The sequence below is a fragment of the Leiobunum rupestre genome, chromosome 10 (genome assembly GCF_980474605.1).
Source record: "Leiobunum rupestre chromosome 10, qqLeiRupe1.1.hap1, whole genome shotgun sequence".
Classification (NCBI taxonomy): domain Eukaryota; kingdom Metazoa; phylum Arthropoda; class Arachnida; order Opiliones; family Sclerosomatidae; genus Leiobunum; species Leiobunum rupestre.
The window spans coordinates 6,261,682-6,286,351 of NC_143393.1; the positions used below are offsets into that span (position 1 = coordinate 6,261,682).

The 24,670-nt window shown below is 36.1% G+C and overlaps 2 protein-coding genes across 2 annotated transcripts; both read left to right on the plus strand.

Moving 5' to 3' along the window:
* Positions 1 to 495: 495 nt before the first annotated feature.
* On the plus strand, positions 496 to 3,053 carry LOC149923446 (sodium-coupled monocarboxylate transporter 1-like). The gene is made up of 11 exons (XM_090161121.1): positions 496 to 850; positions 915 to 980; positions 1,102 to 1,221; positions 1,283 to 1,437; positions 1,502 to 1,642; positions 1,701 to 1,842; positions 1,903 to 2,110; positions 2,168 to 2,322; positions 2,382 to 2,623; positions 2,695 to 2,804; positions 2,862 to 3,053. Exons 1-11 carry the CDS (start codon positions 500 to 502, stop codon positions 2,963 to 2,965), a joined length of 1,794 nt encoding a protein of 597 aa, XP_090017247.1. The 5' UTR covers positions 496 to 499; the 3' UTR covers positions 2,966 to 3,053.
* Positions 3,054 to 4,847: 1,794 nt separating this feature from the next.
* On the plus strand, positions 4,848 to 18,472 carry LOC149923447 (uncharacterized). Its single transcript, XM_090161623.1, has 4 exons — positions 4,848 to 5,067; positions 5,210 to 6,588; positions 6,987 to 7,477; positions 18,247 to 18,472. The coding sequence occupies exons 1-4, from the start codon at positions 4,848 to 4,850 to the stop codon at positions 18,470 to 18,472; spliced, it is 2,316 nt and encodes a 771-aa protein (XP_090017749.1).
* The last annotated feature ends 6,198 nt before the right edge of the window (positions 18,473 to 24,670 follow it).

The window sequence follows — 24,670 nt, forward strand, 5'->3', positions numbered from 1 at the left end:
TACTTATTTATCTGCAACAGAGGGCACAGTTGTCCAATTAACATACATTTTCAGAAAGAAAGTCCTGACTTATTGTTGGACACGTGTTTCCATTACTGGTCATGAGCTAACCTCCTATAAGTTGAACAGCCCTGAAGTATAAAGGTAAGCTCGCAGTACAACGTCGATTAATTAACGTTGTTATTCTTTCTTATCTTCTTATGATAGACTGCTAGCGTTGATGATTTATCACTTATTTGTTTACTAAATAAATGGTAAAAAAAAACAATTATTAGACCACTTCGAACTATTTCTAGTAGAGTCATTATGCGTTTATGGAGGAAAAAACGATTTGGTTAATTCAGTGTAAAAAGCAAATTAGGAGCAGGGGCGAAATCCAAAGAAAGTCATTAAAAAACTAAATTATTATTAAATTGTATTTATATAGCCACTTACAGGTGCTTTGGTTAGTTACTTCGCTTTAGTATCATTGGTTTCACCGTTGCAAGCTGCCCCGAAGATGTCCGTGTTGCTAAATGCCAAGACGTACTTGGAATGGCCGGACTACCTCTTCGTATTGTCAGTACTGGTATTGTGCACTGTTCTGGGATGGTACTTCAGGCAGAAAACGGGCCATGTCAATGTCGCCGAATTCATCTTGGCCAGTCGTAGCTTGTCGGTGATTCCTTCAGCTACTTCCTTCGCGGCCACGGCCATGTCCGCCTATTCAATGACCGGAATCACGGGAGAGTTCTATCTGTATGGCGTCGAATTTTACATTTGTCACTTCTCGGCTTTCGTTGGAATAATTGTGGGCGCCTATGTATTCATTCCCAAGTACAGAGCGTCCAAGTACGTCAGCGTCTTTGAAGTAGGATAAAAAAATCGAAGAAAAGTGCTTTTGGACTTCCGCGTTAACGTTTTTATCCCGGTAGATAATGGAAGAACGGTTTGACAGTTCAATCCGGAAGGTGTTTTCATTGTCGTACATCTTGCAAAAGGTATTAATAACCTAGCCCATTTACTTGTGTTGTTTATCATTAACTGTCGCTACAAAGTATACGTGGTTGGTACCAGAGGTTAATACCATCGTGTCATTCTTATAATTATTTATCATTTCAGGTTATTTATCTGAGCGTCGTGTTGCATTTGGCTGCTCTGTCTGTTAGCACTCTAACCAGGTTCGACTATAAAATATCCACCCTCGTGTTGGGGTTCGTTTGCACCGCCTACAGTTCCATGGTAACGCAAAACCTACACTGGAATACGTGCGTCTCATTTCTAACACATATTCTGTTGAAAGGGTGGTTTGAGAGCGGTCATCTGGACTGATGTTATACAGTTTGTCCTGATGTCAGTCACCATGTTGATGGTCATCTTCCAAGGCGCCATTCGCGTCGGAAACCTGGACGAACTGTGGACGAAATCCATCGAGAGCGGTTACTTGACGACTTTTCAGTAATTGAAGTTCTTCCGTGTAGAAAAGAAGTATCCTAAGCTAATTTGTATGTTTGTTTCGCAGTTGGGTCGACGGCGTAGGAACGCGATACGCTGTTTGGTCCCTCTGTTTGAGTGGTCTGCTATTCCCGTTGGATTTCTTCCTCGTAAATCAATCCTACGTTCAAAAAATCTTAGGGGCAAGATCCGACTCCACAGCGAAGGCGTAAGATGTCACACAGTCGCTCTTGACTATCTCACGATATAAATTGTAAACGTTCCAGCTCTGTCATCCTCGGCGCTTTCCTAAACTATTTTCTCATGGGGGCAATTGTAATCGTGACCGGAGCAGTCTTGTACGTCATGTACGCCGATTGCGACCCAACATTGTTTCCAGAGCGCACTGGGGTTACCAGAGTAGATCAGGTACCCCGTATGTTGAAATCTCGCAACTCGGGTATTAAATCAATGTTTTGTATATTAAAGCTATTTGTCTACGCTATTGGAGATCTCTTCATGGACTATCCAGTACTGAAAGGAGTGGCAATTTCCGGCATTATAAGCGCCTCGCTAAGTACCTTCTCGTCGTTCCTCAATTCTTTCGCGGCCGTGACTTTAGAAGACTTGGCCAAACCCATCGCCCCGCAATTGGTACGCACCGAAAGGATGTCTGTCCTCATTTGCATGATTTCAAGTAATATAAAGATTTCGAAGCCAAAGAAATTTCAAATAACAGCCGATTCCTTCGCAGCGTTCTTATTCGGAATCATCACTACTCTCTCGAGTTTAGTAGTTCCGCTTCTAGGCAACGCTGTACTCTCTTTGGGGATCATGAGCGGGCTTATTCGGGGGCAGTTGTCCGGAGCCGCCTCTCTCGTATTCTTCTACAAAAAATTAACCAAAAGGGTAATGCGTGGGTCGGCAAAATCTACTGTCAACCTAGATTTACTAATTCGTGTTTGTAGGCTTGTTTATTTAGTCTATTCTTTGGAATCCTCTTCAACCTTTGGCTAATAACTGGGAGTTACTTGTACGTTTCACCACCAAGCTACCCTACTCTGCCGCACTCCAGCGAAAACTGCGACATACACGGATTCGAACTTTACCCCGATATCGGGAACTTCACCTTCGAAATACCGATGTCGGAGAACGTCCCCAATTTTAACGATACTTCTACTGACGTTCAACGAAAATTTGAGAAGGAAAGGTACTTGAATTATTCATAGTGTCGAGCGATAACATATTTTTTGAAGATTAACACGATCCCTTTTTTTTTAGCGTTTTCATGCCGTTTTACCGAATACCATGGATTTGGTATTATCCCATTGGTTTCTTCGTTACCGTTATAAGTGGAATTATCTTCTCCGAAATATCAAGTACATGTGATGGTGAGTGAAATTCCAAAATGAACTTAATTTCAACTATACTAATTTTAAATTATTTAGTGCCACCGAAAAGGTCTCGTCGAAATTCTAAGACATATTTACACGTGAAATCCCATAATATCTGCGAAAAGACTGGCAACCCGGAAACCATTGAATTAACGTAACTCATTCCATAACTTAATCAGTTTTTACCACTGTCAATATCTTATTGTTGTTCGTTGTTTTATTATAGTAATAAAGTTTTATAAAATATTTATCGGCGAATTATAATAATCAGCTATGCTAATACCCATAGAAATCTCATAGGTAACTAGAATGCTGCCGCCTACGGCCGAGCTTGTCGCCAGTTCGTTTTGAACCTTCAGCCAATGAGAGGCCGTAGAGTGGTTCTGCTACCAAAGAGTATAAAAACTACGTAACCTAGAGATATAATGACGGTCGAAAGCAGTAAAGGAAGTTGTAGCAACCGGGGGGGAAGGCACTCAGTGAATTTGCACTTCAAATTTCGGTACCGCAGCGCCACTACGACAGTTTTAAGTGGAAATCATTTTGATTTAGTTCAACATACTTGAAAATTCCTTAAGGACTTGGCTACCTTTAGGACTTGGCAACGTTAGAGAACAAACGCCTTATTCTTCACTTTTTGAAAATAAACACCGAAACAACGAATCCACAAATTCTAACTAAAAAAAATCACGAAACAGTAACCAATTACTGTCACTTTTTTGAATTGACAGATATTAGACAATTAAATATCCAAAATGCCAAATTTAGCACCTCCGCAACACCGTAACTGCCATTTTTCTCCGGTATTATTATTTATTGTACTAAAAACTGCCGTAATGGCGCTGCGGTACCGAAATTTGAAGTGCAAATTCACTGAGTGCCTTCCCCCCCGGTTGCTACAACTTCCTTTACTGCTTTCGACCGTCATTATATCTCTAGGTTACGTAGTTTTTATACTCTTTGCTGCTACTCTCGCAATCGAGTGAATCGACAGCCAAGCTCGGGAAATTCCCGTAGGATTTCGCTGTTTTTTTTTTCGATTTTGAGATCGTAACAGCTTGCGGGTAATAACTTAAATATATGCGTAAAAGTATTAAATTTAATATTTGTTTTCTTAAATAAATTTATAATAAGGAATCTGTAAGCCTATTTGGAAGAAGATAGCTCCGGTTCATTTGCAAGTGCGCTTCTTAAACATTAAGCCTAAAAATCTAAATTTCCCGCCGTTTATTAGCCGAGGCCTAATGTTTATTTAAAACATCGACGCTTTTTAGTTTTACACGACGGAATAAAACACCGCGAAGGCATTTTTTGTAAATAAAATAATAAATAAAATATTAAAAATAATTTAAAAAGTTGTGTCTGCAGAAAACTTGTCGTTCGCCGAGAGCGCCGTATTTGAATAATTATGATCAAATTCGGTAATGAGCTAGGTGACGTCATTATCTCTGGTGACGTTAAACTCTTGGCAGAACCACTCTTTGAGCTCTGATTGGCTGAGATCTGTGTATCGTCTGCCACGGCGTTTGGTCCATTTCCCAGTTACACTTACACGGCAGCATTCTAGTACCTATGAGATTTCTATGCTAATACCCAAGGCATCACCTTAGGCGAAAATCATCAAGCGACTTTTAAAGCCATTAATTCAGGTGACGGGTTATATTTCATCTAATTTAGCTTTGTGAAATATAATTTCAAAAAAAGTAAAAACAAATTTGGATGAAGTACATTTGAGTCTATGTAGACTTGGGGATAATGACAATGTTGGGATGAATGAGTTGGTTCCAATCCCCCTCATGCTCGACGAGTAAGCCACTTCCCTCCCAAAAATCCAATCCTTCACGTATCTCATTGGTTCCCCTAAACTTGAAGCACACGTGGATGACGTTTCCGCTACCCTTCTCGTGACGGGGGTGAAATTCGACCAATATTTCTTACCAACTTATGTTTCAAACGTCGCCGGTAAAAAAAGTTCCTTTAAACTCCCAGACAATTGCTGGTTGCCAACCGTGCAGTGTCGCGCCCCACTCTCGGCAACACATGTCCGTCCAACTACCTGAGCGGGCTTCGGGGCAGGGTGGAGCTTCGTCTTCCTCTGTCTGTGGTGTGGTTCCTCCTCAAGGTGCGGCTCCTCATTCTCACTGCCAGGTTTCTTCTAACTCTGCCTCGGCTGGCACCTCTGGTTACCCCAACACTACTCAACCTTGGCTCCAACAGCCTTATGGACCATCGCCTAACTTCAACCCTAACCATTACAATAGTCGGCCGCCTCCTATTTTTTCTCCCTCACCCATTAACTCTGTTGGGTGCCAGCCCTTTCGCTCCTAGACATTGTGTGCAAGACCTTAGTGCTCGGGCTGTCCCTTTTTTTCCTGCCCCCGCCTTATATACCAATTGTTTAGTTCATTCTCTTCCTCCGCGCTTGGCCACTCCCCATCTGCAAGAACAGTTCGTACTTGGAAATACTTGTTTTGCACCCGCTCTTCTCACTAACGCGCGAGGTTTAACCTCAATCTACAAGAACAACGAACTATCGGACCTCATTCATTCTCATAAAGCTACCCTCGCGGCCATTACTGAAACTTTCTGGTCGGCTGACCATTTAGACAGTGAATATTCTATTCCCGGCTATTCTCTCTTCCGACAAGACCGGGGTGTTAGCTCCTACGGGGGTGTGGCCCTCTATGTTTGTAATTTCCTTTCCACGCGAGTTTTGAGTTTCTCTGATGTTAATTTACTGAACTTTAATCCAAGCCCGCATGGTCTTGATATTCTAATTATTTCGATTAATCACCCCGATTCCCTTTCTTTTGTTACTGTAGTTGTAATTATCTATAGATCAAATAACCCATCCTTTATCAACCATGACCTACTAGTAACTTTTATCACTGCAATTAATGATTATTGTATTCACCTCAAATTGAAACTACTGGTCCTCGGTGATTTCAATTACCCTAAAATACATTTGAATTCTGCTGTACCAGCTCCCCTAGCCTGTCGTCATACCTTTCTTGAATGTATTCTTGATAACAACTTATTTCAAATTATTGATTTCCCTACCCGAAACGGTGGTCTTTACTGCTCTGATAATGTGCTGGACCTAGTTTTTACATCTGACCAATGTCTGGTTTCTGACCCTAAACGTCTTGCTGCTCTTGGTACTAGTGACCATGGTGTTGTTGTCTTTAATGTTCAGTTGAGGGGCTCATCCCCTCACTTTGTTCCTAGACCCAACTTTTTCAAAGGCGACTACGCCTCCTTTGATGTCTTTTTGTCTCAAATTGATTGGTCACTGGTCTTTTGTTCAGACTTGTCTAATTCCTGGTCCAGTTTTCTTACAATTTTAAATGCCGGTATCTCTTCCTTTGTCCCTTTTCGTAAGCCCCCTTCCTCCCCTATGGTTAATTCTCGTACCGCCCGCAGTAGGGCCTTTAAATCTTCTGCCTGGGCCAAACTCCTACAAGCTAAAAAACGTTGCGTTCCCACTCCAATTTTAGGGCGGTTCCACGAGCAGTACCGTAGGGCTCGCAATGCCCATACCTCCCATTGTCGAAATATTAGGAGGAAATATGAGGCTGGCCTCTCAGATTTAATTAGTGATAACCCAAAGTCCTTTTGGTCTCATATAAACCTTATTAAGCCAGACGTCACCTACACTTCTTCCCCCGCTGAAGCTGCCTCAGTTCTGAATAACTTCTTCACCTCCACGGTTCGTACTCAGGGTCCCCTCACTACTCTTCCATCTGTCACCGGCCCTTCCCCTAGTTCAGTTAGCGCTCCCGTTAGTTCCTCTGGCGCTCCCGCCAGCGTCTCCCCCTCCCATATTCTTTCTCGCTTTTTTTGTGAATCTGCAGATATTTTTGGTCTGCTAAATACTCTCAAGGTATCTAAGTCCCCTGGTCCAGACGGTATCCACCCCTTTCTCCTCAAATCTCTTGCCAATGCGCTTACGTTCCCACTCTATCTTTTAATTTCGCGCTCTTTTGACCAATCTGAACCCCCCCCCCTTCCTGGAAAATTGCTAATATCACCCTCATTCACAAATCTGGTTCCCCTTCTGACCCCACTACTTACCGGCCCATTAGTAACTTGAACCAAGTTCCCAAACTCTGCGAAAATCTAGTTAATGAACAAACTACTGCCTTTTTATATTCTACTAACGTTTTCTCCCGTTCCCAGCATGGTTTTCTTAAGAATCGTTCATGTTTATCTAACCTGTTGGAGGCCACAAATTTATGGTCCAAATGGCTCAACGAGGGGTTTAGTGTCGACGTCATTTACCTTGATTTCACAAAAGCCTTTGACTCTATTCCCCACTCATGCCTTCTAAACGCTCTCCGCTCGGCTGGTATTTCCGGCGATGCTCTGGCGTGGCTCGAGAGCTACTTATGTGGGCGTAAGCAGCGGGTGGTCGTCGGCGGGCAGCAGTCTGGCGGGGCTGATGTGGACAGGGGTGTGCCTCAGGGCTCTGTCCTGGGGCCGCTCCTTTTCAATGTTCTCATCAACTCTATGCCTGAGTCTGTTCTTGTCGCGGTTGTTCTGTTGTTTGCGGATGATTCTAAGCTCTTTCATAAGATTGGTTCTCAAGCTAATTGCCGGGAGCTTCAGGCGGATTTGGACGCTGTTGTGGTTTGGGCTGGTGATCATGGCCTTTCTTTTAACGACGCTAAGTGTGCGGTTCTTCACTTAGGTCCCAAGAACCCTATTTTTATCTACTCCATCACTGGCAACCCTCTTAAGACCACCCTTTCGGAGCGCGACCTCGGTATTATTGTGGACCCCGCCCTGAAATTCTCCAGCCACTCCAATAAAGTCACTAAGCGTGTCCGTTCAATTGCGGGATGTGTCCGCCGTAATCTAAACTTCCGCTCCCCAAAATTAATTAAAACTTTGTATAATGCCCTAGTTCTCCCGATTTTCGATTTTTGTTCCCCAATTTGGACCCCTCATTTAGCTTCTGACCAATTGGCATTGCAAAAGGCTCAAAACCGTTTTACCAAATTAGCTACTAAAATTGATAAGCTACCAGCCCCGTCGCGCTTAAAATCCATGTCCATTCTTTCAGTAATTATTCGCCACAAAATAACTAACTTATGCCTTTTACACAATTTTTTCCATAAAAGTCTCGTGCACAACTTTTCTGATTTTTTTGTTTTAAATGAGGGTTCTCGTACTAGAGGCCACTCTTATAAATTATCAAAACCCAGGGCAAGCATGCATATGGCACGCCAAACCGGACAAAATTCGTTCACCACTCGCTATATTCATACTTTACCTCTTGTTATATTCATACTTGGTCTTGTTATATTCATACTTGGTCTTGTTATATTCATACTTGGTCTTACTATACTCATACTTGGTCTTGTTATATTCATACTTTACCTCTTACTATATCTATACTTGGTCTTGCTATATTCATACTTGGTCTTACTATATTCCTACTTGGTCTTGCTATATTCATACTTGGTGTTGCTATATTCATACTTGGTGTTGCTATACTCATACTTGGTCTTGCTATATTCATACTTGGTCTTGTTATATTCATACTTGGTCTTGTTATATTCATACTTGGTCTTGTTATATTCATACTTGGTCTTGTTATATTCATACTTGGTCTTGTTATATTCATACTTGGTCTTGTTATATTCATACTTGGTCTTGTTATATTCATACTTGGTCTTGTTATATTCATACTTGGTCTTGTTATATTCATACTTGGTCTTGTTATATTCATACTTGGTCTTGTTATATTCATACTTGGTCGTGCTATATTCATACTTGGTCGTGATATATTCATACTTGGTCTTACTATATCTATACTTTGTCTCTCTCTTATACATCGAGGTCTCGCACACTTCGACTCTCTCTCTCTACTCTAATTTGGTCATTCGCTATTCATACATCGCACCTCTCTCTCATACTTCGTCTCTCTCTCTCTCTCTCTCTACTCTAACTTGGTCATTCGCTATTCATACATCACACCTCTCTCTCATACTTCGTCTCTCTCTCTCTCTCTCTCTCTACTCTAACTTGGTCGTTCGCTATTCATACATCGCACCTCTCTCTCTCTCTCTCTCTCTCTCTCTCTCTCTCTCGCTATACATAGTTTCCTTAGCTTTCTCTCTAGCTACATACCGTCGAGCTATCAAATTCGAAGGTCGTCTGTCTCGAACTTTGTACAGCGCGCTTTTGACGCCGACTATATTTGGCCAAGTTAAGTTAGAACTTGACCAACTGAAAAACTATTCTGTCTCAGCCGTATTTTATTGTACAGGGTGTTTGGAAATTGAATTTCAATAATTAAATAATTACTTTTGAAAGAAATTGAAATTAAAATTCCTCACTTTTGAAGGGTATTCTGCGTCTTTCAAAAGTCAATTAAACCGTAGCACTGTAGTCTGACCCAGGTAGCAATGACAATGTTTCAGTTTTGTTGATTTTTGGTTTTTTGATTTATATAACGTTTTAAGATTATTTCTTAACTTAATATCAACGTTGATATTAGGTGCATACTTTCAACTCTTTTCAACGTTATATTTAATGAGAGTTATATACGTTGTAATACCGTTTCAATTTACAAATATTATATTAGTTATATATAGAAAAAAAACGATTCTTTTTCAAAACATTTATCATATTTTCGGAAGTTATCATTAAAATTATCTTTATTTTCTTTTATAATTTTCGAATTTACAACTGAAAACTATTAAACATCCTTATTCTTAAATTAAAACAGATACTTGTAAATGATAACTAAGTTTTTCTTGGCATCAACATTTTCTTTAATGTTTAGAAACTAACTGATTAAACACTATGAGACATCGCTTATATCTAGCCCTTATTATTGGGTCATTGGATTTGTCCAAGAATGTATTTATATTAAACACTATGAGACATCGCTTATATCTAGCCCTTATTATTGGGTCATTGGATTTGTCCAAGAATGTATTTATTTATACCTAAATATAAATAAATACATTCTTGATTTGGCTATATACAAAATAGACTGAGCTATTAAAAATTTAAAACCAAATACAAGTTTTTAACATTTTTTTAAAGGCTTAGATTAATTAATTACATTTGTTTAACCCCTGGTCTTAAAATAATGGTCATGCTCATGGCACTTTTTATTGTATTTCCAGATGCTCTTTTCCTATTCTGTTTAGTGTAATAACCTTTTTAGAAATTTAAAGGTAATGGAATATTTAAAATTAAAGACACTATTGGATTAAAACTGTGAAATTTTAATTTTTCTGGGATTTGAATTATATCGCTTTTATTATGCACTGATAAAAATATTTTTTTGAAACTAGAACCATAATAACACTTGGTTTTAGTCTGTTAACAGCTCTTGAGGAACATAACGGGCATTTCATTTAAATTTAGTTACATATAGGATAATATTATTAACTTTTGGGGGTGATTTTACAATATTTTAATGTTATAGCGAGGTAAAATTACCTGTTCTATAATTTTTTTTGGAAGATGTTGCGAAGTGTATTGGCTTATATGGTCAAAAATAGCCATGTCTACATCTTATTAGGTAGAAATAATTTAAGAAAATTACATATGACCTTTTATCAGGATTTCAACTGTAATTTTTATTTCTTTGAAATGTATCCCTAGCTAAGAGATTGAAAAAATAAGTTGTTTTTAAACTAGAACCCTAAAAACACTTGGCTTTAGTCTGTTATCAGCTCTTGAAAAATATATATAGGGTATTTCATTTAAATTTAATTGGTCAATTTATAAACTTTAATGTAGATTGTAAATTGTAGAAAATTGATCTATTGGGTACTTTCAGTATAGTAGTCAACGGAAAAAAACCCGATGGATTTGATATTTTCCACCGATGAGCTTTTTCGTCATAATAAAGTCGTAAGTTGCTGAACGCTTTTATTCTGTCATCGGTGCTTTTATAGTAGTTTTACGTTAGTAATGACGTCAGTCATCGGAAAAACCGACTCTTCTAGCCGATGACTTCGGTGAGTAACCGATGACTCTCGTGAGTAGGGTCTTCGAGCGGGTCCCGGGCCATATACAGTGGAAGTTCGCCTCCCGTTCCAGCCATTCCTCCCATTCCACCCGTTCCACCCATTCCACCAGGGAGTATACAGTGAAAAGCAACCTCCCATTCCTCCAATTTCCCCAATTCCTCCATTTCCTCCCGTTCCGCCCGTCCCTCCCGCAACGCCGGCCCACCCGTCCTTCTCGCAAATACTTAAGTGGTGAACGTACAACGGCAGGGTGGTGTCGGCGGTGAACGTACAAAGGCAGGGTGGTGCCGTTGGTGAAGGCAGGGTGGTGCAATGTTGCATCTCAGGGAGTATACAGTGGAAGGCCACCACCCGTCCCGCCCGCGAGTACAGTGGTGAACGTACAAATGCAGGGTGGTGTCGGCGGTGAACAGCCAAAGGTAGGGGTGATGATGAAGGGTAAATACTTAGGTGGTGAACGTACAAAAGCAGGGTGAACTAGCAAAGCTGTGTTTAACGAAAGAGTGACGCAATACTTAGGTGGTGAACGTGTAAAGTGGTGCATAAGAAAACGTAAAGACTGTACCCCGCTAAAATGAAAGGTTTATAGAAGGTAGCAGCCTTTCTCTGTATTATAGATAGAAGGTCCCCACCTGCAGAAAGAAGAGTTTTAATCCTGATTGACAATCCCCGCTTTTTGACCACCGATATGAAACGCGTACGTTTCTCCATTACTATCATACGCGTTCTACCGTAAGAAGACCGTGTAAATTAGGAATTAAGAAATAAACATAATTTTAATATGCAAATTAGATTTTGGTCCATTCTTGGTTACACCAGAAAAGCAGTTGGAAAAACGAAGAGCCGTAATTTTACCACACCTCCACCCCAATATCTATAATTCCAAGTAATGCTTTTTCACTCTTACTATGATCTTTCAATCCTCTCTATAATTTAGTGGATACAAGGTTATATCAAATTAATGTGAAAAAAAATGGATTGAAGGTGTGGAATAAGTAAACGTTATCTGAAACACTCCGGTAAAACGGTATATATTATTCCTTGCGAGGATAGAGTTAACTACGATATAAGAAATAAACCTTATTTTAATTTGCAAATTAAATTAAAATGTTAACCGTTAATTTCACCAGTTTTATTTCAATGGCAAAGAAGTTACAAGGAGGCTGTGTGATTCTCCGTTACAGTGTTTAGATTGTTACTAATTCTTGCGCAATGTAATAGTATAAATAGCCGAGAAATCATTATCGAAAAAACATTCAAACGCATTCAAAGATGAATTCAACAAGCTATACATAAGTATATTTTCATTTAGAGATTATATTTTCCGAAAACGTACTTGAGTGAATGTACTAAAATTTATTTTTATAGGAATAAAAAATCTATTGTTATTGACTTCGAATTTCGAATGGACGTACTGGAGAGATAGAGATAAAAGAGTCACGGTGACTTTGGTAGTTTTTAGGGTACATTTGGTCCAATTTGGTCCATTTTTGGTAGAAAAGCAGATGGAAACACGAAGAACCGTAATTTTACCACTCCTCCAACCCAATTATCATTTCGCTTAAAAGACTTTACGCAAACGGAACATGATAAATTTTATTACCATGTATAAAATTAACATGGAGAACTAGACTTGGCTTATGGTTGAAAACAGCGAAGGAAATTGTACAGGAAAACATCAAGAGGTCGAATGTGTCCTTAACATTACATTCTGACCCTTTTTATACAACATGATGCAATTTTTGGATTCATAGTTTTTCTAAACTCTCATTTTGTTAAGCTTACGTATACCTAAACTTTGACATGGTCAGTGAGTCTCGGAAAAACCGGCGTAAGGTGTCGCAACACAGTGGAGTTAGGTCCCCGATTTCCCCAAGTAGTCCATGTTGCGCAATTTACCGTTGAACATAGTATTTCCCATTGACAATAACGCGAAGGTTCTTAAAATACCCCGATTTATATACTATAAAATAATTCTTATATTTCATGTACAGATTATTTATTTAAAATAATTCTTATATTTAAAAAATTTAGCGTATCAATATTTTTTGTATATTTGGAAATAACATTTTATTCTCTGTGAAATCGCAGACTATGTGATGTTAGTTGATTGCATGTTTTCAAAGAATGAGAAAAAATTTCCCCGTTTTTAGAGATTCTGTCATTCGCGTTACCCATAGTACGTATAAGTAGAAGTTTTCTCGATTAATATTTTCTAACCCGGGCGATAAAGATTATTTTAATATAATTTATTCATAAATATTTTTTGAAGTGCAAACAAGAATAGTAACCTAAACCTACACACAAGAAACATCTTTACTCTACTTTAAATCCAATAAAATCTATTTCCGATATGTAAATAGGTGGAAACATATCGCCAAAAATCTCTTTTTCTACTTTTATTATCGTAAAATACAATTCCAATATGTAAATATAAATATAAACAACTTACCCATATTTAAAATAGGGTAAAATACAAATCTTATACACAAATATAGTCAGAATGATACCATAAAAACACAAAAATGAAAATAAAATAAAATTAGTGTCGATAAGATTTGTAAATATCATTTTGAAACTAATAATTTTTCACGCTTTATTTAAGTCAAGAAATTACATTTATAAAAATGAAAGACGTTAAACAAAATAAAATGTGTAAATATTGTAAATATTTTAAGACAATAAAGAAATTAAGATATGTTTTAATTAAAATATCTTTTATTTTCCGGAATAGTTAACTTTTATTACTATAAATATTCCAATATTAAATGGGAACCGCTGTCCTAGAAGAAGTGCACTCGGAAAATTTTTAAATATTGTAAATTTGTACAGAAATTATCTCCAATTGGCTATAGACAGAGTATTTCACCCAGCGAGGAATTGTTCACTAACTCATATACAAACTAAGACGTTACACAAAATGATATTTAAAATCAATAAATAAATTAAGAAATGTTTTAAATAAGATATTTTTTTTTCTTCTACAATAGTCACCATTTATTTCTATACGTATTTCAATATTGATATATTATTATTATTATGTTAATATTAAATCGCACAATTTTAACAGGAGTTAAGCCAGTCAATGGTATACAACATTGCAAAAAGTTCTAATGGTACTGATTCACGATGTCAATTATTCTAGATTTCGTTTCGAACTGAGAGACTGTTTAAACTAGTTCGCGTGTTTCACTTTTTCTTTCTAGTTTTCTGTTCTCTTCCAACTATCTTGTAATATTTTCAATACAATTATATTTGTTTTTATATCTTTAACTTTATTTCTCAGTACCATTTCTCTCTGACTAGCTTCTTCTAGCTTAAATTTCCATTCTTCAATATCCTTTTCCATTTCCTCCAAATGCTTTCTTATTTCTTTACATCTAGCCACGTCACATTATACTCTTCCACTATTTTACTCGCTTCTTCAAATGTATTGAAATCCATATGGTTATAAGTAACAAAACATAATGAATATAAAAAGTTCAGAAATTTAGGTCGTCTGAAAGACTCTTCTCTCTACTACGGCACAAATGTTTTGTTAAAGAGAATCAAAGTAATCATAAACTCCATTTAATATCATTAAGTGTCTATACACCGAAGTGGCTCTTTAGCCAACATCACAAGCATTTTGTTAAAATAAATATCTCAAGTTTTAGTATGAGAAACGTATTTTTCTCAAGTATTGTAATTGTACAAGTGATTCCGTATGAGGACCTGGTAAATGTATACATACGTAACGCTGCTCATTTCAAATGGGTATATGAATACGTTAAATTACATTTCGATATACAAATATATATATATACTTGACGTTCACTAGTAAAATTACAAAAAAAACCTCTCACTCTACGTTAAAATAGATTTCAATACGCAAATATAGGTGGAAAAATACTACAAAAGCACCTTAACTTGGCGTTCAATACGTTAAAATACTTTTCCGATACGTAAATATAGGTAGAAAGATACTATTAATACATCTAAACTTTACTTTTAATACAACAAAATACAATTCCGATATTCAAATATTTAACGTACTGAGTTACGTTTAAAAAAACCATTTGTAAACACGAATTCATCCAATTGTTAAACATAAATTCCATATTAGATGGTGAATGTAGGATTGGTAAGACCCTTGTCAGAAAGATGAATTCTTATGCATCTTTTATTTTGCTTTTAATACGGTAAAATACATTTCCAATATGAAAATATGGATAAAAAATGACTACTAAAATCCCTTTTTAAAATTGATAAAATACATTTCCCATATGTTAATAGGTAGAATAATACTATAAAATACCCTTTCCTACTTTTAATACGGCAAAATACAACTCCGATACGCAAATATAGACAGAAAATACTAAAAAAAACTCAATAATATACGTTCGATACGTTAAAATACATTTCCGATACACATATTGATAAAGAAATACTACAAAATTTAAAAAGGTAGAAAAATACTACACATTAACCATTGTGAATTTAAGCTTACAACATCCTTCCCGTAGAGTAAAACATATAAGTTCAGAGTTAACTTGTTTCCTCGTTATCTATAGCGTATGGAATAAGTTAAGAATGTATCGAAATGGTGTATGTTAAAACGTCGTAGAATAAAGAGTAAGACATAGAATAATTGACATCGTGAATCAGTACCATTAGAACTTTTTGCAATGTTGTATACCATTGACTGGCTTAACTCCTGTTAAAATTGTGCGATTTAATATTAACATAATAATAATAATATATCAATATTGAAATACGTATAGAAATAAATGGTGACTATTGTAGAAGAAAAAAAAATATCTTATTTAAAACATTTCTTAATTTATTTATTGATTTTAAATATCATTTTGTGTAACGTCTTAGTTTGTATATGAGTTAGTGAACAATTCCTCGCTGGGTGAAATACTCTGTCTATAGCCAATTGGAGATAATTTCTGTACAAATTTACAATATTTAAAAATTTTCCGAGTGCACTTCTTCTAGGACAGCGGTTCCCATTTAATATTGGAATATTTATAGTAATAAAAGTTAACTATTCCGGAAAATAAAAGATATTTTAATTAAAACATATCTTAATTTCTTTATTGTCTTAAAATATTTACAATATTTACACATTTTATTTTGTTTAACGTCTTTCATTTTTATAAATGTAATTTCTTGACTTAATTAAAGCGTGAAAAATTATTAGTTTCAAAATGATATTTACAAATCTTATCGACACTAATTTTATTTTATTTTCATTTTTGTGTTTTTATGGTATCATTCTGACTATATTTGTGTATAAGATTTGTATTTTACCCTATTTTAAATATGGGTAAGTTGTTTATTTACATATTGGAATTGTATTTTACGATAATAAAAGTAGAAAAAGAGATTTTTGGCGATATGTTTCCACCTATTTACATATCGGAAATAGATTTTATTGGATTTAAAGTAGAGTAAAGATGTTTCTTGTGTGTAGGTTTAGGTTACTATTCTTGTTTGCACTTCAAAAAATATTTATGAATAAATTATATTAAAATAATCTTTATCGCCCGGGTTAGAAAATATTAATCGAGAAAACTTCTACTTATACGTACTATGGGTAACGTGAATGACAGAATCTCTAAAAACGGGGAAATTTTTTCTCATTCTTTGAAAACATGCAATCAACTAACATCACATAGTCTGCGATTTCACAGAGAATAAAATGTTATTTCCAAATATACAAAAAATATTGATACGCTAAATTTTTTAAATATAAGAATTATTTTAAATAAATAATCTGTACATGAAATATAAGAATTATTTTATAGTATATAAATCGGGGTATTTTAAGAACCTTCGCGTTATTGTCAATGGGAAATACTATGTTCAACGGTAAATTGCGCAACATGGACTACTTGGGGAAATCGGGGACCTAACTCCACTGTGTTGCGACACCTTACGCCGGTTTTTCCGAGACTCACTGACCATGTCAAAGTTTAGGTATACGTAAGCTTAACAAAATGAGAGTTTAGAAAAACTATGAATCCAAAAATTGCATCATGTTGTATAAAAAGGGTCAGAATGTAAGGTTAAGGACACATTCGACCTCTTGATGTTTTCCTGTACAATTTCCTTTGCTGTTTTCAACCATAAGCCAAGTCTAGTTCTCCATGTTAATTCTATACATGGTAATATAAATTTATCATGTTCCGTTTGCGTAAAGTCTTTTCAGCGAAATGATAATTGGGTTGGAGGAGTGGTAAAATTACGGTTCTTCGTTTTTCCATCTGCTTTTTTACCAAAAATGGACCAAATTGGACCAAATGTACCCTAAAAGCTACCAAAGTCACCGTGACTCTTTTATCTCTATCTCTCCAGTACGTCCATTCGAAATTCGAAGTCAATAACAATAGATTTTTTATTCCTATAAAAATAAATTTTAGTACATTCACTCAAGTACGTTTTCGGAAAATATAATCTCTAAATGAAAATATACTTATGTATAGCTTGTTGAATTCATCTTTGAATGCGTTTGAATGTTTTTTCGATAATGATTTCTCGGCTATTTATACTATTACATTGCGCAAGAATTAGTAACAATCTAAACACTGTAACGGAGAATCACACAGCCTCCTTGTAACTTCTTTGCCATTGAAATAAAACTGGTGAAATTAACGGTTAACATTTTAATTTAATTTGCAAATTAAAATAAGGTTTATTTCTTCATCACCCCTACCTTTGGCTGTTCACCGCCGACACCACCCTGCATTTGTACGTTCACCACTGTACTCGCGGGCGGGACGGTTGGGACGGGTGGTGGCCTTCCACTGTATACTCCCTTAAATCCTGACTGCAAAGCCTCCTCGTGGCGAGAGCCGGGCAACGTATGGCTAATAACCTGCGGCTGATTTGCACAGGTACACTGTTCCTATCCAGTGGTTTGATGGGGTCACTGGAGCTTTTGAGGGGCTCCACACCCGGCGTTCAGTGTCGCGGGGCTCTTGGGGGCGGTCCACACCCGGTTTGCTGGGTCACTGGAGTCCTCGAGGAGGTGTCTCGTGATCGGGGCGCTGGGTCACTGGAACCTCGGGGGTGTTCCATACTTGGCATTCAATATCCTACTGGGGAGGATTTGTGAGGTGGAAGAGGAAGTCACTCTAGTCCTCAGCTGTGCGAGGGTGGGAATTAGGGCAGCCCATGGTGTCGCCTTTTGTTGGGCCATGATGAGGGCGTTTGTTTGCCATATGTGAGCCTGTCTTTATGGCTGTCTCACTGGCCGAACGTTTGTTTCGCAAAGTGCATTTTTGTCCGGCATGACTCTTTGTCTTGTGTGCCGCCGTAGTGCCCAGCGGAACGGCGGGGTACAAATACATAACCTTATGTATACTCCCTGAGATGCAACATTGCACCACCCTGCCGTCACCAACGACACCACCCTGCCTTTGTACGTTCACCACTTAAGTATTTGCTGGAAGGACGGGTGGGCCGGCGTTGCGGGAGGGACGGGCGGAACGGGAGGAAATGGAGGAATTGGGGAAATTGGAGGAATGGGAGGTGGCCTTCCACTGTATACTCCCTGGTGGAATGGGTGGAACGGGTGGAATGGGAGGAATGGGTGGAACGGGAGGAGTCCTTCCAATGTATATGGCCCGGGACCCGCTCGAAGACCCTACTCTCGTGACGTCAAAACCGGAAACGTGAAAAAGCGTACAGTAGGAAACCGATGTCAGCGATTAGTAATCAGTGAGTCCGATGAGCTCTGCTGAACGCAGCCCTTAATACATCACAAATTTCAGTTGACCTGCAGCTTGAGGAATGAGCTTATTGCAAGAGTTAGTTGAATCTCAAAATAACCAGATTCTGATCCAAACATACATGGAACTTTATTTAAATTTAATTGGTTTTTACTATTTTCGGCATTAATGGTATCATATATTGCCCAATGGAAAATATTGATGTCCCAAATCGTTAAAAAGAAGGTATGCAGATTCAGCTAAAGATTTTTTACTTTAATTTGGAGATGCGAGCTCTAAATCCTATACAATTTTCAAGAGTACCTGAATTTAAAGCTTATTTTTATTTATGTACCCGATATTAAATCAATTTAAATGTTAATATAATGGTTTTAAAATAGCCTAAAAAAAGTTCCGAAAATAACGTTTATTTTACGTTACTCTAAAAACGTTTAAAATTGCTTAGAATTTAGTTTATAGGAACGTTTTATCAACCGTTTTTAGCGCGTTCCTTGGCCGGACATGCTTAACGAGTCAATAACGCGACCGGCGGGCGTCACATATTTAGTCTGAGCTGATTTCTACCTTCGATTATTTGTTCTCAAACACCTACAAGTTTCCGGACAGAGGAAATTTTTTAGGCTGACTATGTGTAAAGCTGGTTTCACACTCGACGGAAAATTAGCAGCGGAAAGTTGAACGTTAGCGGTAAATGTAATGGGAATCAATTTTCAGCTCGGCGTTTATTATCGTCTTTCAGTCATATTTTCGGTCGAGTGAGAAACCAGCTTTAAGTGCGAAGTCGACGTCAAACGACCTTGCAGTAGGACCGTGCAAGATATTTTCCACTATTTGATTCGACTAAATTATGACGTTAAATTTCGGGTTTACCTTTCGCACCGACGAATCGATCGAAGTTTTTTTATTAATATTCTTAAATACCAAATAATGAAAAGGCCTTTATTAAAAGGTGTGTAAAAATGTCGACCCTCCCAGCAATATTTGAAATTATATGAAAACGAATTTCCTGTCTCACATGGTCTCACGTAGTTTCGGGTTTTCGGTTTAAAATCGTCCGCGTTTCAGACGACGTGTAACGAAATAGCAGTTTCTTATTGGTCTTTCACATAAATTCAAATTTTGCTGGGAGGGTAGCCATTTTCACCCACCTTTTAATAAAGGCCTCTGTTTGAAGCGGTGGTTGTGAAATCATCTGCAATGTCTCGGCTCTTTCAGCCGCGATAGTTTGGCCTTGGACCATTCCATTGGTCGTCGTATCGGGGGGGGGGGGGGGGGGCGCAAGTTCATCAGGATATTTAGAATCGCGATTCAACGGGGAGCCTTTATTTGACCCCTCTTACTTGCCTCCCGCTCGTCGGCCATTGCCTCTGCCCTCAGAGAGGAGTCTAACATCATCTCATTAGGTATCCGTAATGGTGGATGAGGCTGAAAGGGGGAAAACCAAACATGGACGAGCCTATAAAATACCGCGAAAAAGAGTGTATACTATTCCGCGTTGGTGCTGAACACTTTCCCGCCCGGCACCTCCTTTGGGGAATATCTCTATGGCTTCTAAAGTCTTCTTTTCGAAATATTTAATGTCTTTGAATAAATTAATCTCAAACATGGGCGCAGCGCTCAAAAACATAAATTTTGACTATTTGATTTTGTTTTAAATTATTTGGCATTCCCATCAAATTTTCGCCCGTGAGCGTCGCAACTTTTGCAGTGTTTGAGAGAAGGCACTAAAATGTTCCATGTAGCGTTCACTCGTAGTGTTTCCCCCTCTTAAAATGCCCTAAATCAAGAAGGAGAAATTGGCCTAACGTTTTTAACTAAGATTAAATAATCAAAGGTAACTTTACAGAATTGGAATTAAATAATTATAGCAAAAACAAAAAAAAACTATATCCTAACAAAAAGCTTTTATCTTCCGTAGCTTTACTTTTGGTTTGTATGAAATTTCTTTAGCTCACGATATTACTTAATTATTAGAGGTGTGCAAATAGTATTATTGTTTAATACTTGAAAGTTGAAACACATGTAAATAAATAAATAAATAAATAAAACAAAAAGTGAAAAGAAGATTCACTGTAACTTCAGTGTAAAGATATTATTTTAAAATTTTTTATTAAATAATATATTATAAGCGCAATAAGGTATAATTTTAGGTTTCAACAAGTTTTAAAATTTCCTCTTTTTAAACCTAGAATAATATTGTAAATTTAGTAAGGGCCGGTTTGTAATTTTATCTGACTGAAAATCTTTTCCATAATAAAGGTACAACCCTGAACAGAAATCATCCTCCTTGAAATGTAGGCTGAAGACCATATATATATATATATATATATATATATATATATATATATATATATATATATATATTAATAAAGATTTGTTTTTGTTAAAGATTTATAAATTTTAAGAGATACATTATTTACGCGTCAAAACGCTCTAAGCAACTCTACAGCCTTCAAAACTATGTATTCTAATATGGCGCTTTTTCTTCATTTAATTTTTATAAGGTAATATTTTTTTGTTATGAATTATACATAAATATATTGCGAACTTAGCATACCTTGTTTTTCATAAATAGGAAAGTGGAAAAACGAAGAAAAAACATTTTTCCGCGATTTCATTAACATTTAGATGCGATGCGATTGACGGGACCGCTAAAGCGCGGTACGCGTGATCGAAGCAACCTTTTATAGCCTAAAATTAACTAACCTTGGCGAAAACCGTCTTTTAGAAAAGGTCCGAAATTTCCGTCTACTACCTTATTTTCACCTTGTACAATTATGGCACGCCATCCAGGACAAAATTCGCAGAAAATATAGGGCTACCTTTTAGAAATATAGGCCTACCCTCAGAAATATAGCGCTACCTTTTAGAAATATAGGCCTACCTTTAGAAATATACGGCCACCTTTTAGAAATATAGGTCTACCTTCTTTTAAAATATAGACCTACCTTCAGAAATATAGGGCTACCTTGTTTAAAAATATAGGGCTACCTTGTATAAAAATATAGGCCTACCTTGTTAAAAAATATAGGGCTACTTTGTTTAAAAATATAGGCCTACTTTGTTTAAAAATATAGGCCTACCTTCGTAAAAAATATAGGCCTAACTTGAATAAAAATATAGGCCTAACTTGTATAAAAATATAGGCCTACCTTCGTTAAAAATATAGGGCTACCTTCGTTAAAAATATAGGACTACCTTCGTTAAAAATATAGGGCTACCTTCTTTAAAAATATGGAGTTGTCTTTTCGGTCGCTCAAAGCGGCACATCGCAAAATCTCAGAATATAATAAACTATAGTAGGATTCTACTATAGTGTCACTATTTAAGGATAAATTGTTGCAGAAGTATATAATATTACCAAAAGTCTTCATCTCCGAGGCTGCACTCGAAAAAAACGGAGGTGTACAAAATTACCAGGAAAATTTCTGTAAAATTACAGGTATTTTTTTCCTGTAAACGTAGCAAGGCTGCAATTAAAAATCTGTTCTAGACACGAGAAATATGAAGTACAAATAACAGTGAATTTACAATTGTTCCAACATTAAATTTCCCGTTGCGTTTACGGTAATTTTTACAATAGTACCTTATTATCCTGTTGTGAAAATTACTGTTGTTCCAACATGTCATTCATTTCCTATTGTTTTTACTGTAATTTAACAATAGGCTACTGCTATAGGCCTACCCAAACTTAATTCTAAATATCAGTTACTACATAATAGTGGTACATAAGTGATCTAAACAAATGTTACTTGAAAAGCAATTTTAAATTTAAATAGATCAAACTATTTTATTGATGAATAATTTATATGAAAAACGTGATACAGCAAGAGTTAAATCAGGTTAAGTGAACAAAACATATTACTACATCAACAAAAACACCAACAAGATTCTTTTTACAGGTAATATAAAATTATACTAAAAAATCCTCTTAAAATTTATACCGTTATTAAAGTTCATAATTTCAAATTTATTAATAAAATTAAAAAATTCTGCCAACGTTGGTCAACACTTGTATTTCTGTGAAATTAAAAAATTTAATTATAAACGTGACTTTTTCTGCTCTTTAATACTTCATTTAATTTAGCAGTTGATGTTATTTGAAATTATCAGCTTCAGCTATCTTGTCTGTTTGCCATTGATGGAGATACTCGAGATGAAACTTACTCAAATCCAGCTGTTTCTTGTTCCTCAATCTTGATTTTAATAAATTCAGACAAAATATTTTTCAATATGAAACTCTTCAGCAGCTAAACTGCTTTGAGCTAAACAATATAATAATTTTAATAAATGCTAGTTCTTCGTACGAAATCACAATTATTGAACCAAAAACATATATGTGCACCTTAAGCAGAGTCATAAAGGTTTTATGCAGGTTCTTACAACAGTAGTGATCAAAATACAATTGCCATTTGTTTTAGCAAAAACGTTTCAATGGATAATTAAATTTCAAACTAAACGTTTTGAAAAAAAATTGAAATTTTAAACCCACTACCTTACTCAATGGGTGACCACAGACTAATTAATATAAATTTCGAAGGTATTTATATGATACGTCTCTTACATTTCACCCAGAATCACATTTATTGAATCCAAAAATGTTTCCAATTCTTCAGACTTGGGCAAGGTTGTTTTAAGTGGTGTTTAAAAAAAAAAGATGGGTACCATGTAGCCCCCTTGAAATTGGATAGGGGTGCCAAATGGTTTTAGAAGGGGTGCAAACAGCCTGTCGATGAGGGGGGCGAAAAAATGAGCATTCAAGCTGTACTCCCTTAATCCAAAACGTTCCTACGCGCCTGGTCGTTAATTTTTATACAAAAAGACAGAATATATTATAAAGAATGAGAAAAAAATAATATTCTTTAAGAATATTTTTGCAAGTTTCATTTATTTAAAGATAAGTTTGCAAAATGGCGTCTTTTAGCAAATGATACATTTTACACAGTTGTTTGTGGGTACTACAACCAAAAAATTATGTGATCACAAAAAAATAAGAAATTTATAATTTATGAAGTGCTTCTTGTCTTCTTGAAATGGGTTTCAGATATTATGAAACAATGGGGAAAACATTTTTGAAAATTATGTATTTTTCTAAAATGGTTTTACAATGTTAGAATTAAATTAGTCTATTTTTAAACGCGAATAATTTTCATTTATTTTTTTTATTTAATATATTTTTTACAGGGCAAATGTATAAAGTAATTTTGAAAAGGGGTATTACTAAAATTAATTTTGTTCATAAAAAAATTAGAAAATTATTATTTATGAAGTACTACTTGTCTTCTTGAAATTAAGTATTCTAAAATATTTTTAAGGTGACTTATATAGTTAAAAAAATTCAAGTTAAATTTTAACACGGAAAATTTATAATGTAATATTAGAAAAAGGAGTATTGGACAATATTGAAACAATAGCAGTAATATGGAAATGTTTTAAATGAATTTAAACACTTTTTTGGTATGTAGTGATTTAATTTGGCGGACGTAGACTTTTACCGAAACAAAATTTAAATGAAAAGCTGCGTCCAAAGACGCAAAGCACTGCTGAAAGATAGGATTTGAATCATCTGACTTTCGCCATAAGTTTGAGAGTTCTAGTTTATTTGTTTAAAGACGGTTTTGAAATAAGTTTATTTTATTTAAATTAAAGACTGAATATAGCATGGAATTACTATATTTAGTAAAAAACGTAATGATCGATAGGTGTAATGGGTGAGATTTAGGAAGGTAACTTGACCAAAGTGTTGAATGTGGCGTTAGCTACAATGGTATTAAATCTTTTTACGCTGTCTTCTCATTTAAAGTTGTTCATTACCAAAACCTCGGTTCAGGAAAAAATTTACAGCTCTACAATAATGTTCAATACCATGATTTCCGTCATCCATAGTTGGTGTTATTAAATTTAACAGTTCTTGGTACACCTCATTTACAGGATGAAAAATGCACTCCGGTATAACTATATTATTGTCAGTTTCTATTGGAAAATTTTCGACTTCTTCCACTCCGTACAAAATAGGATTATTTTCATATTCGTCATTTTCCGCGTCTTCATGTATTCTGGACATTCTTGAGATAGTCCATAATTGTAAGGGGGTACTCGAATGTTCAGTTCGAAGCGAATGATGATTCCACGATTGTCTTAAAGA